This window comes from Micropterus dolomieu, linkage group LG14, assembly GCF_021292245.1.
Source record: "Micropterus dolomieu isolate WLL.071019.BEF.003 ecotype Adirondacks linkage group LG14, ASM2129224v1, whole genome shotgun sequence".
Lineage (NCBI taxonomy): Eukaryota > Metazoa > Chordata > Actinopteri > Centrarchiformes > Centrarchidae > Micropterus > Micropterus dolomieu.
This window is the reverse complement of record NC_060163.1, coordinates 9,847,863-9,865,799: the sequence shown is the minus strand read 5'-3', so window position 1 is coordinate 9,865,799 and position 17,937 is coordinate 9,847,863. Positions and strand designations below refer to the sequence as shown.

General features: G+C 39.1%; 2 protein-coding genes across 4 annotated transcripts; one reads left to right on the top strand and one right to left on the bottom strand.

Annotated features, from left to right (window-relative positions):
- Positions 1-2,020: 2,020 nt before the first annotated feature.
- Positions 2,021-8,876, top strand: tmem130 (transmembrane protein 130). Of its 3 annotated transcripts, none has more exons than XM_046069333.1 (8): positions 2,021-2,292; positions 2,363-2,442; positions 2,518-2,689; positions 2,780-2,925; positions 3,349-3,433; positions 3,611-3,813; positions 6,126-6,232; positions 8,804-8,876. In XM_046069333.1, exons 1-8 carry the CDS (start codon positions 2,123-2,125, stop codon positions 8,810-8,812), a joined length of 972 nt encoding a protein of 323 aa, XP_045925289.1. In that variant the 5' UTR covers positions 2,021-2,122; the 3' UTR covers positions 8,813-8,876. The 3 variants fall into 3 exon arrangements, with proteins under 3 accessions (XP_045925289.1, XP_045925288.1, XP_045925287.1); XM_046069332.1 differs by lacking the exon at positions 8,804-8,876 and adding an exon at positions 6,794-8,795 and having other exon boundaries at positions 2,375-2,442; XM_046069331.1 differs by lacking the exon at positions 8,804-8,876 and adding an exon at positions 6,794-8,795.
- A 1,035-nt stretch (positions 8,877-9,911) lies between these two features.
- nptx2b (neuronal pentraxin IIb) lies at positions 9,912-15,136 on the bottom strand. The gene is made up of 5 exons (XM_046069190.1): positions 14,473-15,136; positions 13,829-14,048; positions 13,078-13,322; positions 12,625-12,804; positions 9,912-11,474 (listed from the first exon to the last, which is right to left on the bottom strand). The coding sequence occupies exons 1-5, from the start codon at positions 14,908-14,910 to the stop codon at positions 11,244-11,246; spliced, it is 1,314 nt and encodes a 437-aa protein (XP_045925146.1). The 5' UTR covers positions 14,911-15,136; the 3' UTR covers positions 9,912-11,243.
- Positions 15,137-17,937: the final 2,801 nt, after the last annotated feature.

The window sequence follows — 17,937 nt, the reverse complement described above, 5'->3', positions numbered from 1 at the left end:
GAGTGACGTCCCTGTGCGTTTAGGGCTGATGGGGAGGGCGGGGAAGCGCGAGGGAGGGCGCCGTGACGTCACGAGAGGTGTTCAGAATTGAAGTTCTGCTGCGGTGCAGTAAAAAGTTATGAGATATAGTGTGACCCCCACTAAAAGTCATGACGCACTTTTCCACTGTCCTGGTGTTAAGAGACAACTGTAAAATAAATAAATAAATCAATTAAAAAGGTAAAAGATAAAAATGCTCCGATTGGCTTAGAGAGGGCGTCATTGTCCAAATGTTTGTACGGTAATACTGTAAATTCAGAAGTATATTTAAGTCTTGCATTCAAAGTAAAGCTATAAGTACTTAAAAAACGCAGTAGGCCTTATTCAAAGGTAAAAATAGTCATTATGCAGAATGCTCCCCATCACCTTTTTATATTCTGGCATATACGATTATTCATTATAACGCAATTTAAAATGTGTAGCTTGTCGAAATGGAGCCAGTTCTAATCACTTAAAGTACTGTTGTTTAATTGTTTATTCAAGAACATTGCACAATATCAATTTAACCCCTAATTTGTTTTGTAGCCTGTGTAAAAGCTTCATCTGTAAAGTAGGATTAACTGTGGCTGTCAAACACTGTATAGTGAAATATTTCGCTCAGCAGAGTACAGAGCATCATAATATGGAAACTATCAAGTAAAGTGCAAGAAACTTAAAAATTGTACATTACCTGAGGCCTACACACCTGAATGGGCCACCTGTTTTCTCATGTGAAAGGTTGTTTTTATACTAACTGATATTAAAATGTTACGTGGCTAAGCAAAAAGTCGCATGGCATTAAAAACTGGAAAAGGGAAGGAAAAGTGAATTTTGGCAAAATGGACTGGCTTTTCTTGTAAACCATTATTGTCTGTGGCCTGATGGGGGCGATACAGCCCATCAAATAAAAAGCTATTGGAGCATTATCAGCAGCACCAGCCAGTTTTTGGACTTAAAGGTAACATATCACCATTGGGGTAAGGCTGCTAGGCTACTTCTCAATGTAAAGTTTTTTTCACTCGTATTCAAATTGCCTAGTTAACGAGTTTCATCATTTATATTGTGTAGCCTAATGGCTGGATTAACCCGGGTTGGGGGCCCTGCCAGGCAACTAGTAGTTACTACACTTAACTGATACCTTCTGATTCTGATACCTCATCTCATGTTAAACACCATCACAGAGAACCAATCAGATACCAGCTCTCCTTTTTCGCAGTTCAAAATTAGTTTCTCTGTGTGTGGAAGTGGAATCACTGTTAAGAGGCCAGACTTTGCTGTGACACAAAAAAAAAATGAGTCAGCAGCCCACCATGACTGAATGATAGCAGGAATCAATGAATTTTATCATGAAACTAACAAAGAAACTAACATTTACTGTGGATCAGTCATGTCATGCCGATCCGGTTACTAAGGTAAGTAGCAGCAGCATTCCCGATCAGGCACGTCAGTTGGGTGTATCTCCACAGAGGGCCCTAATAAGGCCTCAAAGATAACCGATAATGTGTGATTCTTGTCAGTTCAGTTGATAGTGTCATTTAGTGGTGCACATTCACAAACATTTGGGGGCCACTGCAGGTCTAGGATCCTGGAGCAGTTGCCCACTTTGCAATGTAATGTCCCTGCTCTCTGTGATCCATAATGTGAATATTTACACAGTCTTTATTCATGTTTATTTTTTAAATTTTCTTTTACTGTGAATGTAAGAGAGAATAAGGGTGAAATTATGCTGACTTTTACAATCAGATCTGAACAAATGCCAACAGGAAATGTAAATATTATTTCTATCATGCATGTTTATCTGTGCAGCCTGCCATTGCAACTTTTGACAACTTAATCTGAACATATTAAAGAATACTCCTAGACTAGTTACCAGTAACTTTGAATAACCTGCTTTTTGGGTAATTCTTGAGTTGTTAGCACCACCATGTGGATATCTCCTGTAGCAAAGTCTCATCAATATCAATACACCTCCACTGTCATTGTTATTTCTGTTTTCAGAGAAAAAGCGCTGAAAAAATTTGCCACGTGTTATATGTCCCACGTCAGACAGGAATGTGACCCAGGCCAAGCTGGTTGTTGTTCCAGAGCCACATGATGGAAACGCATGGTGACAATTTCAAGCCTTTACAGCTCTAATAAGCACGCTCTGAATCTAACAGCCAGTCAGAAGGAGCCGCATCACCTCCTTTCCTCCCCATGTCCAATCACTCTAACTTTATTTCTACTTGAGGTCCTCCCGTCAGCTCCCGTGAGAAGACCAGCAGATATGGACAGGTAAATCTAACATCTATTATATTTAAGATTTCTTTATTCCTCTTTTAAACTGTGGGATGTACACTTACAGAAATGTGATTAGGATCTTGATGCCCCTACTTCTGGTCGCCCTGGGTGTAGCAGAGACCACAGACCCTTTGACAGATTTGGGTAGGTCATCCAGCATTTCTCATTTATACTTTTCTCACAGACATTGTAACAAAGTATATCCTTTGTTTTAAACAGAAAATATTGCTGGGAAGCTGGTTTTCTATCAGATGGAGGGAAATGCCACCTATGTGAGGGACACAGGAGAACTGGCTTCAGATGTTCCCACTGAGACCATGTTTGAACTCTTCGACCCACAAAAGAATTTCAGCCAGGCAAAGTTCACTTATACTTGGGACTTAGGGAACGGGTACGAGGATTTTCCATTTTTTTTTCAACATAAATGAAGGTTTGGGGTAATTTTCTTCATCTTTCACACTTCTTTTGATTTCTGATGCAGAGAGGTGATCCAAGGGACTGAGCCAGTTGTCCGCTATCATTACTCAGAATCAGGGAACTACACACTGCGGCTGAAAGTGGGAGTGAATGTGACCAAATATATACCTCTACTCACTGACGTCTACTCCATGGATGTCAAAGTGCTAGGTTTGTGGTTTGACATTAATACAAGAGCAACTAGCTGCAGTTAGATGAAAACTATTGTTATTTTATAATATATCCACAGCTACACAAAAATGTTTCTCGTGTGTGTATATATTCTTATATCTTTATTTTCTTGAAACAAATACATATTATCAGATGATGAAGTAAGGTAATGTCAGAGTTTCCAAATGCAGTTTTACAAAATGTCAATGGAACAAGGAACAAAGAAAATCTAAAATAAAATATTAAAATATTACATTTGATTTGTGAAATGAAGTCACGTAACCTTTATTAGATTCTCGGTACTAAATTAACTCTCAAAATGGTTTTTCTGTAAAAGTACATGCTATATTTTTCCAAGTGAACTTGTGCCTAAACTAATCATAGAAAGTGATGAAATGACTATCAACTGAAATTCATTTGTAGATGCCATTAAAAACATCGAGCTGAAGGGGCCGTCAGATTATGAGGTGTCTCAGAACACCACTTTGGCTTTTCACGTCGATGGAAGGTAAGCTGCATTTCGTTTTTTTATTTTTTTTATTCACAATTAAACGTGACATATTTGATCAATGCAAGTTAAAAATGATAAAAAATTATCAGTATGCAAAATAATGTTATCTTTCATGTTTAAGACTTTTATTAAATGTGTTTGACCAAAGCAGATAAAACGTGTGTGTGTCTTTAGTCCTCCCATGTGGGTGTGCTGGCGTTTCCTGCCCAACTGTGTGCAGGACATGACAGGGGGCTGCACACTGACCATGCTGCACGAAAACACTCTGCAACTGAACCTCACCTTCACCTCAGCTGGCGTCCACTGCTTGGACATCAGCGTTCGCAATGACATCAGCAAGCTGCAGAGCTCCTTCAGCCTCTACGTCAAGAGAAGCAGTGAGTGGCCACACAGACAGACAGACAGACACACACACACACACAGAGGTGGGCAAGAAAAGAAACAGGCAGAGGATTGCTGACTGAGTGGTGCTTAATAGCGTATAAGTGTTGTGAAAACCTTGTAACTCCAGTTTTGCGGGGCTGCCGAGGCTGTTTGTGTAGTCTTCTCATTCATCCACTTTACTATGCTGGACTGCATTTGTAAAGTTTAAGATGTTTCACCTCCCATCCGAGAGGCTTCATCATGTCTACTGAGCAGTGGTGAGTACTGGGCATTTGCTGTGAAAGCTTTACTCTGTTGAAACCAAACTCCCTCCCAATAACTAACACAGAGGAGTTGAGCATTCAGCAGTGTATTCAGTGTTTTGAGGATCAAAATGTACCAAGATAATGGATGGTTTCAATGAAAAGAGAGAGTCAAAGTCTTACTGAACAGGGGAGGTGATCTGTCTGCTGCTTCCAACACTGCTGTAGGACAACCTAAAGGCCCGTCTGGAGAGGGGGCCTGAATATCACCTGGTGAACACACATCACATTCAAGGCCTTTAGCTTTGATGCCTAATAAATAGTGATTTCAGTCACTTAAATTGCCTTTCAGTTTATTTGTTTTCCACTTATTTACACCTTGAGCCATGTGACCTTAACACTCCCTCAACAGCTCTTGTGTGACATCATGCTGATGACATCATGATTAAGAGGTTTTAAAGTCCTGGGACTTCTCACTGGCCAAGAGGTCTTCAACTCCTCATCAGACAGACTGTGATACAGCACTCTCAGTTTCACTTGACAAAAGTCAACATTTCCAGGATCAAGGTCAATGTCCCACACATAAGTCACAAGCAAGTGTCAATATCCTAAAAACCTGAATAAGAAGAAGCTGTCACTACACTTAACATGAGAAAGGTATACACATGGGAAGGTGTGGTCAACTGTCTATTCATCAGAATATGGATGCAATGCAATGTCTTTTTACACAGCCTATTTGGATGTCCTAGAGAACCTTGCAAAAGCCTTAAATGTGACTCATAAATTGGTGATTTATCAAAAAAAATCAAGAGTCATTAAAGGACACAAATGGAGAAGTAATTAGGAAACCAATTGAGATCCAAATTGTATGTCAATTTGTTTTAAGTCAATTGATTATTTACCTTTTGTGTGCCTTTTCAATTGAGCAATTTGTTGGTTTATTTGTAAAATCTATTTTGTTATCATCCAATGAACCCTTACCAAATAATGCTTAAATAGGTTTTATATATATATATATATAATAGATGTAATCATTCATTTGTTAACTCTGTGATTATCTCTTTTTTACTCTCCAACTAAATATGAAAACAGTAGCAACTTTATGGTCATTTACAAGGCTCTCTTGGCCCTCCACATATTTTAATCTGTAGACTCAGTTTTGGTGAAATCTGAATAAATTAAAATGAAACATAACTCTCTTGATTCACATGTATGATTTAGTGCAACATTACAAATTATTTTGTATTTTCAAGTTGTCGACAATCAAAAAGATTCTTGAAACTAAGAGAAGCTGTGTCGTGTCATGAGGTGTTTTCAGATAAAACGTAGCATGCGCCCTTTAGTTGCGTTAGTTCCACAAACACAGAGGGAGCAGTGAAAATGAAAAAGTGGACTGACTGCTCAGCACATGACTGCTGTGCTCCTCAACTGAGTCGCTGTTGCTGTGATGCAACTAAAACTCATTATAACCAGCTTTTAGTGTCAGATTCTTACTAGCAGGTAAACTATGGTAAAGCTTTGTCCTCTATTGCTATTAAGGGTATTTCAATAGACAGTGTCACAGTGTGGTATAGTTACATACTAGAAATTTGTAATGCTACACTGTTCTGCTCTTACCTCCCAACTATGATCTGAATTTGAGCTTCAGATTCTTTCAACAGAGCTTCTACTGTGTGGCTTATATGCAGAGCAGCAGCTGGATCAAATCACAGATCAAAGACTGTTTATTTCTTCATGTCACCCAGATACTAAATAAGACTTTAACATGGTTATTTATATGACACATGTTATACCTTACATGTAAGACAGCAAAACAAAGTGTTATTATCTTATACATTCTGATATCAGTATGAATAATCTGGGCATTTAACTAGTGAACATGATTGTCTCCTTACATTCAATTCACTAAATAGTTGTTGAAATATTCAGTTTTAAATTAAAATACATCAAATTAAGAAACAAAAGGAACTATATGAAATGAGATATTGTTAAAATATTGTTTCACTTTGATTCTAAAAGGACCACACTCACAAGTGACGTACTTTTTCCTGTGTTAATTGCAGATAACACCCACATGTTCTTCATCCTGTCATGTGCAGCCGTTCTCGTAGCAACCTTCACATTCATCATAGTCTTCGCCTGCCGCCCTCGCCATCACAACAGATCACAGGTAGGCTACAGAACTGAACGTGTTGCAACACCTTACAGTGACATAATTTGCAAAACTTTCTTTTGCAAATGAAAATTATTCTTTATGTTTCAGTATAACTTTATTATCAACGGTTTGTAGGGGTAAGAAGTGGTGACTAAGAGCTTAATGATAGACCTGGAACAGAAAATGAATGTGGTGGGAAACTATTCCAAACTGTGTTCAATCCAGGCCATGTGCAGTTGGGAAAAGTTTTGGTGAAGTGATGGCAAAAGTGACGTGCCTTATCATGTTTAGCAGTAAATAATCACAGATGTATGTTTTTTTTTCATTAGCTCTATAGAATATAATTCAAACCCCCATTAAGTGCATTTAAATGCATTTGGTGACCACAAGGAGGCTGTCTGTGCCCAAAAATAAATTACACCAAACAAACAAGTGTGTGTCAGAAACTCCCAGAAATGCCAACATAAGGTGTCACTGGACTGACACTCATCCTTCATAGTTTTTGAAACATATTCAATCTGAAAGCCACTTGAAAGAAATTTCTGACCTTTGTACTTACATATGTGGTTTGTGCAGATTGCTGCTTCCAGTAACACTGTATTCCTGAAGAACCAAGACCCTGAAGGTCAAGGCATGATTCTTTTTAACTTCACCAACATGGAGAGAGGAGAGAAAGAGCCTCTCCTTTTGCAGTATGAGACTCAGTACTTCTCTTAAGCATCTGTGTTCCAGCATACTGTGGCTACATGTACAGCTAGGCAGAAGAAAAAGCACAATTATGGTGTTATAGAAGTAATAACAATGTCATCTTGCATACCCCTATGTATGTAGCTAAATCTGTGAATGATCAAGTTGAAAAAGCAGCAGTGCCTGTATTTATTTAGGACTATGGTCTTAGCTGTGTTAATTAACGCTTTAGTCACTAATGTTCAGTAAGCTAGTAAGTCAAGTGCCTTCTGGATTTTCCATCAACTAGATAATGATGATCACTTAATGGGTCACAGAGCTCAGGCTGACATTCAGATGAACTCATAATAAATTAATACAAGGGCAGGTCATGTTTAAACAATGAGAGTTCTATTGAGCATGCTGTGAATGGGATGAGACTACTCATTTATTTGTGTTTTTATCACATTGATTGACAAATGTGAACCTTGCTTTGCTCTGATTTCCCCCCCCAAAAAAAGAATAAAACACATGTCATTTAAATAAACCTTTTTCTTGCAGTGCTAAATTTAATTTAAGCAATTAGTATACAAATATATCAACAAACTTTACAATTATTTTACCAACAGATGATGATATAAATGTTACAAATCATACAATATGAGCAATGTCAGATGTTAATCAACCTGCTAATTTGAAAAGGTACCGCCAATTAAATTCCACAAAGACAGAGCAAAATGTTTTTACTAAAATGTAATACTTATTTTTTTGTTTTCCAAGCTTTCTTTGGAGCTGTTTCACCCACTATTTATTTAATTATTTGCGGCTGTGGGACTCTCCTCCCTTTCCTTTGTGCATTGTGTTGTGGGAGAATAGTGTACATTAACAGACAAATCAAAGGTATTTCGTACGCACATTTTCTGCTTTGAAGATACTTTAATTTGCCACTTTTCCAGGGTGAACACACCACATACTGGTCCTGCTTAGAATCACTATGTATTATGGATTTGGTACATGATGTGAGAGCCTACAGCCATGTAAGCAGCTCTGTGAAGCTGTATTTGGGCACAGCAGTGAGAGATAAATGCTAATATCACAATGCTAACATGCTGAATATTTAGCAAGTGTAATGTTTACCACATTGACTGTGTTAATTTACCACAGTAGCATGCTAACATTTGCTAATTGGCACTAAACACAAAGTACAGTCAAGAGTGAGTTTGTAGGTATTTATAAAACTCATGGTGGCCCTTGAATCTTTTCCAACTGCAGATTATCTTTATGCCATTTATGGTGTTTAATGACAGCTTGTCCTCTGTTAGAGGTGTCACAACATTATTAATTGTGTCTCCTGATGAATGCCAGCTGTCTGAGGCACTGTGGGGTGCTGCAGGTGCTAAAAAGAATACTTCCTTCAGAAGCTCAACCTTGAAAAAGTTGCAAACTTTCTTGTCTGTCTGCTGTTTGGTGCAGAGCAGGTAGTGTACAATGAGTTTTAGGGCTCTTTTGCAGAAAATAGCTACCTGAAACGGCCAAACATATAGTGTGTGGACGTGGACCAAAACAGTAAAGTTGCTGGGCAGAAAACCAAATTAATTAAATAAAAAGGACAGTAAATGTTAAAATGTGGAGCTGAGAGGAGCTGCAGAGTTTGGTGGTAATTCTCTATGAGCAACCCCTTCCACATTACACAAAGTAAGTTATTATTGACCAAAGTGGAGTTGGACCGATATTGCCACCCCTAGTGCCACCCCTTCACCAAACACACCTTTTCAAAATGAAGAAAATTGCACCCTACTGTTGTAAACACTGACTCTGTCATACAGTTTTTGTGTTTGCGTGCTGTTTTAGGTTCAAGGTAATTCGCTTGTTAGTCTTCATTATAACTCTTCTTTATGTTTCATGTGTCATTTTTGATAGATCAACTAACCAACCAACTATTTACCAACCAACCTGGGTTTTATCTTTTTATCCAGCTTTCTAAAATACTAAAACACAAGCTAATAAAGTATGAACAGAAATAAACCAGCCTTGGACATCTTCTTTTCCATTTCCATGACCATTATTGATTTAATTCAGCTCTGAATAGCCGGATGGAGACTTTTATGTTGTTGCTTTTTTCCCCTTTTCAGCCCAGATAAAAGGCTATAACATAAAGAGCATCCTGTGTGACCGAAAAATTACATGTTGTGTAAAAAAGGAACAAAGAAGGGCCTCACATTGATATGAACATTCAAGCGGCATAAATTCTGAGACAAGGCCACCTGAAAAACAGCCTGTGTGAATTATACAAATTAATCAGATGACTTCACCAAAGATCATAATGTGAAGGCTGCAACAACAATATCCAATTCCTGTCTCAGAAACCCATACAGCATAATGTTTTTTTAGGCCAGTGTCACCATTTCTTTAGCTTTTATTAGTCGAAATATCAAATAGGTGCGTTTCATATTCATAGAAACGGTCTATAAAACCTTCCTTGCACATTTTCTTTAATTGATTGTTCAGTTTATCTCAGGTTCAGCAGCTCATCTTGTGTTTAAAGAGCTGGCGAACCTTTCATTAGTCTGGGGTTTATTGAAGCATATACTTGATGTAAAACATGATGAAAAACATGTATTTTTATCGCTACATAGAAGGAGCTCCTTTGTTTGAGGGAGTGTGCTTATGACGCCACATCCGACCTTTGGGCCTTTCTCATCTGTTAAGTGTTGCTAATGCCACCCAGGACACCTGTTGGTGCTTGACCTAAGCCATCTCAGCCTGTTTAATTAAATGCTCCTATCACCCATTTCACCTTGCAGCTAGACAGATACCGCTAACAAGAGACAAGGCGATTTTAAAAGATTGTAGATCTGCCATATGCTTAAACAAAGACTTCCATAGGTTCACTAATCTGATGGCTCGAATGTGTTTCACAGGGCTCTTAAATACAAAACATATGTAAAATGGATTATGGGAAATATATACTGATTAGCAGGAAACCTGTAATATAATGGCTGACAGACAAAACACAGACATTTGTAAATTCATATTGCAGTGATTTTCCTTTATTTTCACATTTTCATTTGTTGGCAAAGTAAATAATTTAGGATACACTTAGGAAACATTTATTGGCACTTAAGTCTCCATAAGAAGGCCACAAGACAAGATGCACAATGCCTTAAACATGAGCTTACATGAAAAATATTAAACTTTTCTGGACAGAGACACTAAATAATGGGAAATTACACTGCATATAGAACAACAAACTAACAAAAACATTCAAAATATATTCTTGAAAGTTCTGATAGTTTTAACCTTCTGTTGAATGCTCAGTTAGACAATACACTGCAACAATATTACAAATCACAAGTAAAAATATTTCACAACACTGAAGCTATGAATATATTTTCAATATGATTCACCATCTAAACAGGTTTTGTTCAAGTGAAAAAGGCATGGAAAAAAAGCACTGTGATAGAGTCACTAGTATCACTGGTATCAGTTATTCATGCCAAGAATAAAGCTTTCCAACAAGGTGCCATTTTCACTAACTACTGCGTAAGCTGGAAAACTAAATCAACAGAAGTATAAGTCCATGCTCTCACTACCAGAAAATACCACGTAACAGATAAAGTGTCACTTCTCCAGTTACATTCCTCTTAAAAATGACCCAGCATTTGAAGATCAGAGGTTTGACTGATGTTGGCTCTAAGCCCATTCCCTGGTTACGGAACAGACATAACAGTAGCCAGACCTTTAATCTTTCCTGCTACTCACTCCCACACAGCACGCAACACCAACTCACATGTCAGTGCCAAACTGTCAGCTATGTCTGCACCTCAGTGTGTTTGCAGTAGTAGCAGTACACGTGTGTGCCTGTGGCTTGAGTGGATTTTTCCTAATTATTTCATTTTTTCAAAGTTTTTGAGTGTGGAGGGAAGTGTGTGTGGGAATGGGGTATTCTATGTCTTAGCATCAATGTCTGAGGGGACCTTTTACCATGGAGGTGGGTGTGACAGACTGAAGTACCTTAATAATGGGAAAGACAGAAATGTTGGTACGTGGCTCTCTGATTGCCACGAGAAATGAAACATCCACCAGTCAATGATAGTGTTCGGCCTGCACATAACAAATTGAACTTTTGTGGGTCACAGGTACAGATCTATCACGTGAGTGCACACATTTAATTTTGAGAGATCCCACCTGGGTCACACATCTGAAATATCTTTCTGTGCATAGCAGATAAAACACAATTGTTACACATCAATGTATAAAATTAACATCCATAAACTGCCCAATGGTAAGAGCAGACAATAAAAAAATGCTGAATGGATGGAAACACCAGCTAATCTAAAGAGAGGCAGACAGACGAGGTTTAAGCGTTGGGCAGTCGCTCCTGACACATCTCCAAGGGCCGCTTGAATGCTCCCCTCCCGAACACTTCAACATTGCTTGCTAGCCAGGAGATCACATTCCCAGGGATATAAGAACTGCAGTTAGCCATAGACTGGACCTCGACCGGCTTCAGAATGCGGTCCCAAATGTTCACCTGACTCAGCTCGCCCACGAAAGCCTGTCCGGCATCAAAGCGGCCGCCCATCACGTCCTGTAAGGGCCATAAACAGCAGGATGTAAATTCAAACAGCATCGACCACAATATAATGAAAGGTAATTATCTTTCTGAGTTGGAGGAAGCAGTCTGTGGGAGTATAGATGAACTAGTCATTAAACCTTGCCCCCAATTTAGCTTTTACTTTGCTAACACGACTAAGTGTGTACAGCCATGCTAGCATCTCAACATGCAGACAAGGACATGCTGATGCTGGCGTCACGTTTCCCATGTTCCCCATCTTAGTTTAGTGTGTAGCATGCTAACATTTGAAACCCAAATACAGCTGAGGCTGATGTGACTGTCTCAGTTTTCAGGAATTTGGTGAAGAACAAATGTTGACCAAATGATGAGAGCTACAGCAGAGGATCACCAAAGTGATTACAGTTCATCCTGAGGGGGACATGAATGTCTGGACCAAAGTTCATCCATACAATAGTTGTTGAGGCATTTAACTTAAAACCACAAATGTCAACCTCATTGTGGTACATACATACAAAAATCATTAGAATTCATTAGCTAGAGAACACGAACATCTGCAAAGAATTTTATAGCAATCCGTCCAATAGTTGTTGAGATATTTCAGTATGATCCAAAGTGCTGGACCCACAGGCTGACATTGCCATTCCTAGAGCCATGCCACTAGCATGGCTAAAAACACAATTTATAAGCTCTTAAATTGTATTTGAATTTGCTGAATGCTGATTTTCATACTTTGCTGTCAGTCATGTCAGTAGCTTGAAAATAGAAAATAACAGTCTTCAAATACTGCTGACTTGATTTCCACAAAACAGACTGACTTATTCCTCCGTTCTGGCTTTTTTAATAATACACGGGTTGGTCTGGATGAAGACTGTGGACAGTGGCAGATTTACTCTTGTCTTAACTGTTTTGTCATGATAACCTGCCACCATGTTATTACTGCTGCTTCAGGTCTGATTGATATTCTTCCATCTGCAGTCTGTAAAGATGCTCCATAAATAACACTACTTATTAGTAGAACTACTCGACATTACACTTTCAAGTGTTGGAATATGTTTCCATGTAAGTGGCTGTTTTCTTTCATCATGACAAAAGAGCTACATTAATGACTAAATCTACAGATATAGGCATGTGCCAAACACAAAGGAGTACTGCACTTCCTTACCTGCTCCTGTCCCAGGATGATGACTCCGCCGGGTTTGATGGGATGCCAAGCCGCCAGGCTGTCGCCAGTTCCCAGCTTCTCTCCATCTTGGTAGGCCTCCCATTGGCCGTCCCGTGTCGTCCATGAGATGCAGATGTGGTGCCACCTTCCATCACGTACCTCTAAAGGCAGCTGGGCTACCTGTTGTCAAAATGCAATGTTCTTAGTTGTGGTTTGATTACATAAATGCATGTGTGTTGTACGGTTGTTGAATGAAAACTTTGCAAGCTGTAGTAAAAGACAGTTTACGAAATGTTAACTTGGCTTTTGGACCCATACAGAAGGAATATATTTAGTTGGAGCTTCCACTGACATGAGGGTAGGTAGATCAACATTTTGGTAATTTCATTTTGTTGTCATATTATGATATAACCATAAACGTTTAGTAGATTTCAGAAACCAGAAAATACTTGCCTTGTCGTTGATGAGCAGCTCTATTGGGTTATTGCCCCATTCGATCAGCACAATCTCATTCGCTTGGCCTGGTACACCATAAGAGAAGGGCGTCCCTATGCCAGGACTGGCGCTGGACTTGATCCACATGCAGAGTGTGAAGGCGTACATCTCTGGCAGTGTCTTGGTGAAACGGCCGTACAGGTAGTTGGTCCGTTGGGGGAGGGAAAGCTTGAACTGCTCTGGGGACTTGAAATCTCCTCCCCCTGTAATGAGACAGGTGGAGAGGGCGAGAGGGGGGTGGGGGGAGGGAGAAGACAAAGGGACAGGGCACGAGAGGTGAGAGGTGTCCTATAAACGAGCTAATCACTGTCTGGAGATGAAAGCACGGAAATAATAGCATCACCTCCCTTTATGTTTAATGCAGACCGTCTTGACTTCAACAAAGCTCCCTTCATTGTAAAAGACATGCATGTCTGTCGCCCCTATTTCACCGTCACTGATTCATTCTTTTATTCCCCTGAGAGCCTTCCTCTGCCCCTCTCCATTAGTGTAGTACATAGTAGGTTGCATGCTTTTACTTGTGTTTTCCTTCTGTGCAACACCATATAGGCTACCATTTTCCTCTCCACATGTGCTGGTTGAAATCTAACCTCATACATTTCTCCAATTCAAGGTGAGTTGACCTAATCCTCTCTCTCAGTTATGATGGTGTGAATCTGACAGTGTTGCAGCTGCTGAGTGACACAGTGTTTCCCTCAGGCTGCTTTACCTTTCTCCAGCTCACTGATCCTCTCCACCAGGGCGTTCAGCGTGCTCTCAGTCTTCAGCCTGTAGGCGGCTGTGGCATTGGACAGCATGGTCTTCTCCTCCTCCAGGTTGCTGACTTTCTTCAGGAGCTGTTTCTCCAGCTCCCCAAGCCGGCGCTGCAGCAGGTTGCGGAGCTCAGTAGGGAACGCGGCTCCGGAAATGTTGGCCCGTGTCTGCTGTTGCTAAGGGAGGATGGACAGGACAGCGTAAGCAAGGAGTGCACAGAGATAATCAGGGACAATGACCCCCTTGAGAACTGTGATGCTGCATCACTGCTTCTGTATCACTGCCTGTTTAATATTGTGAGGCTAGAAATAAACAATCAGTCACTGACACTTTCCATATTGTCATTTTAAGATAGTGAGGAACACATTGTTCATGCGGTTTAAAGTAGTTGGTTGGACACGCATAATACACGTCACGTATATAATCTCTATGCCACATACACCACTGTTTGATCTCCATGAAACATACTCTAGTGATTCTTAGAGGTAGTCTGCTGCTAACCATTGAGTTGACAATGTGTTGTAATCCTGTATATCTCTACTGAGAATAAAACTGCTTTTATGCATGGCACATGGCTTTGCGCAATTGGTGCTGATTTACCTCAAGGTTCTCCAACCGGTCCTTGAGCCCTTGCATGGTTTTTCCAAGACTGTCGATGCTGTCATTTGGATCTCTGGGAACATCCCCCATGGTATTTTGCTTTTCTTTACCCCATGAACCCTTGTCATACTTCTTATCGTCGGTGGCTGAGGCGCAGAGGGAAAGCTTGGTGGTTAGCTCGTTGATGGTGCCCTGCTGTTTGGAAATATTTTCTTTCTGCTGTAAAATTGTCTCTCGTAGCTGCATGACAGTATTTCTGAGCTCCTCTTCCTGGCTCCCAGCGTTGAGCTCCGGTAATAATGTCACAGGGCAACTGGCATCGCCGCTGAGGGGTATTGCCCGGCAGATATAACGCTTTCCATCGTCCGGCTGGCCGCTCGCTAGTGGCCCACAGCCCAGCAAACAAAAACATAAAAATCCGTACAAGATTGAGAACATAACGGCGGCGTTGACCGTGAAGAAAAGTTAAGGGGGGAATGAAAAGCCAAACACTAAACCCTCAACCCTCTATATTGATATCCACTCTCAAGTTTAGCGCGTAAAAGTGTATCCCAAATAGGTCTACCTCAAAAAACACCACATATTACTACTTCTACAAAGAAAATAGTGAGCAGAAAATCTGAACAAGGGTTCCTCGGTCACTGTAAGCCTGGTTAATGTGGCTTGTGTCAACGTAACTATTCTTAGCATAGAACGCACAGTGTGGTGCTGATCAGTCAGCTCCTATTAGGAAAGAGGATTACCAAAAAAAGTATCTGTAGAAGCTCCTGGATTGGTTGTAGTAGGCTGATGTCACCGACCAGCGGGTTCAAACATTTGTTTGTTTTGAAAGTTAATTAGGCAAAGAAAACTGTGAATTTATTATCTCACAAAATAATGGCATGCCACAATGACTAAAAAGGTGTGATCACCTTTTGTTGCATGTCAGTTATATTTCATGCCCCCATATTTATGCTCACTTCTGTTTATTGTGTTGCTCTTTTCTGGTTCTCTAATTATTTTTAGCCATCCCTCCAAATTGTTTCAGAAGTTGCCATTTCACTATATATTGTGTTATAATCAGAAATTTTGCTATATGAGGTCCAGAGAGTTGGGGAGTATAACTATAGTTGCATTACATTTAAATAGGTAATTTATTTACAAAATAAATGTAACTGTTGCTTTGCATGTTTTTCATGTGCACAATAATGTCTTCCTTTGCCATTTACAGTCAGGGCCCTTTAGTACAGTTTATTGCTGATGCTTGTAATTAGTTCTCATGTTTGAATTTGCAGTGCCACTGGTCTGCCAGTTAAATAGCCTCTTAAGCTGTCTTTTGTAGAAAAAACAGTAGAAAACATTAATGAGAAATTTAGAAAAGTAATCAAACTAATTTAAACACTATTCTTACATTTTAAATAAGGTAACTTGTAAAAACACTGGAGGTCGAAAACATTTTCAGTTTTTTTATACTGTATTTAATCAGAAATGTCCCAGATATGTAACAATCTCTCTTCCTGGCAGCAAAACATACAATAAAAATGTTTCATGTAAAAGAACAAACAGGAACAGATAACATCACAGAAAGCATACCAAAATACAACAGATACAAAACATACAGGGATCAGGGGCTAAAAGGAATCATCATCATCAAATGATGGCACTTTAAAAGCAAAAATATTGTTCTGTCAAAACTGATTTTAAAATATTTTTGAACATGTCAGAGAGGGTAAGATTCCAAGTAAAGTATACCTTGCAGCTCATTCCAAGTGTGCGGACTTGAAAGGAAAATGTAGATTTACCCAGCTCTGTTTGGTTGTTAGGAACCATGAGGTGAATATCCTTATCATCTGGTGTTATAGCCACTGGAGAAATACGTCAGTAAACTGGATATGTACTGTGGCAATTTACCCAGGATTGCCTTTGAAATAAAATGGGATTTTCTCCTTAAACACAGCGATGTTCATTTCATATAAGTTACAATGTTGTGTATGGACACTTGCACCAGTTAGCCAGCATGATTGACAACATCCAGTTTTTTCAAACGAGATGAAGATGCATGCATATTAATAACAGCACCACAGCAAAAAGGTACTTTTTGAAAGGAGAACATTTCATAAAACGAAAAAAACAACAACACAGGTTTCTGGAGGTTGTCAATATGGTCAACTTGTTATGAAGTCAGATGCCACGGTATTTTAAAGAGGTAATCCATTCTAGATGAGTGCCACCTAGTGTTAAGATTGTACAATCATAAATAGAGTCTTAGTTTAAAACTATTTTAGTTTAACATGTGACATCTGCAATATGTTAAAAGCAGTCTGTAAGTAAGTCTTGTCAATTTTAAATATGGTGCCACACTATAATTAATAATGTCATCTGCATAGAGGTGTACCTTTGCTGTCATTACTCCTTTTATTTAATAGGAAATAAAATTGGTTCCAAGATAGGTCCTTACCCAGTAGTATTTTGCCATTATCTTGCAACTTTTACAGGTTTTCTAATGCTGTAAATGGTGATTCTATTATTGTAATGTCATATTGACTACTAAAAGAATGATGCCAGCTAGCATTTGGCTAATGTTAAATAGGGTCTTACTGATGCCAGCAAACCAGGCTTCTTCTTAAATGACAACCACATAATGTGAGGTTTAAATGTAAGGTTCAGTATAGCTCCTAGTAATTGTTGTGGTGTTGGTGGACCCAAGTTCAGGATACAGACATGGAGGTGAGGGAAGTTATGAAGGTTTATTGTAAAGTAAGAATGGAGACTGGAGATGAGGAGAGGAGATGATGGCTGGTAGGGAGCAATTGGAGATGGTAGAAGGTGACCAGGCAGGAATGGAGGAATGGGTGTGAGTGTGGCTGGCTAAAGGGGTGAAGGGATAGCAGGCAGGCAAGCAGACAGATGTAAGGTGTTGATCCTGAAGCACTGGAAATAAAAAAATTAATCAGGCATAAACCTGGCACAAGGAATAGTTGCAGTAAATGAACAGACAAAGGCTGAGAAAGCCAATTAAAAGCCTTTTAAAAACTTAATCTCATTTACATGGCAAATTTGATCGTCTTAAGAGACAGAAAATAGCTTTAGTATTTTAGTAGTATTAAGTAGTATTAAGTAGTATTTTACACATACCATAGGAATTTGCTTGTGTGATTAGATGCTACACATAGACAAACACACATTGACATAAATAAATGTAGAAATATATAAATATGGAATAAACAGATGCAAGTTATATAATGACAATAAAAGTATTTGCAGAGAAAGAACAATGTGGCAGATATTTATATGTGCATTACTCCGGGTTTGTGTTGTGCAGACGTATTGCAACAGAAGAGGATATTGTTTACATAAATATATAAATTGACCAAATTAAAAAATATAGACAAATGTGTATGTTTTACAACAAATATTGTATGTTATATAGCTTGGATACAATATCATATTCACAATATCATTTAATAAATCTTTTAATTTAACTTT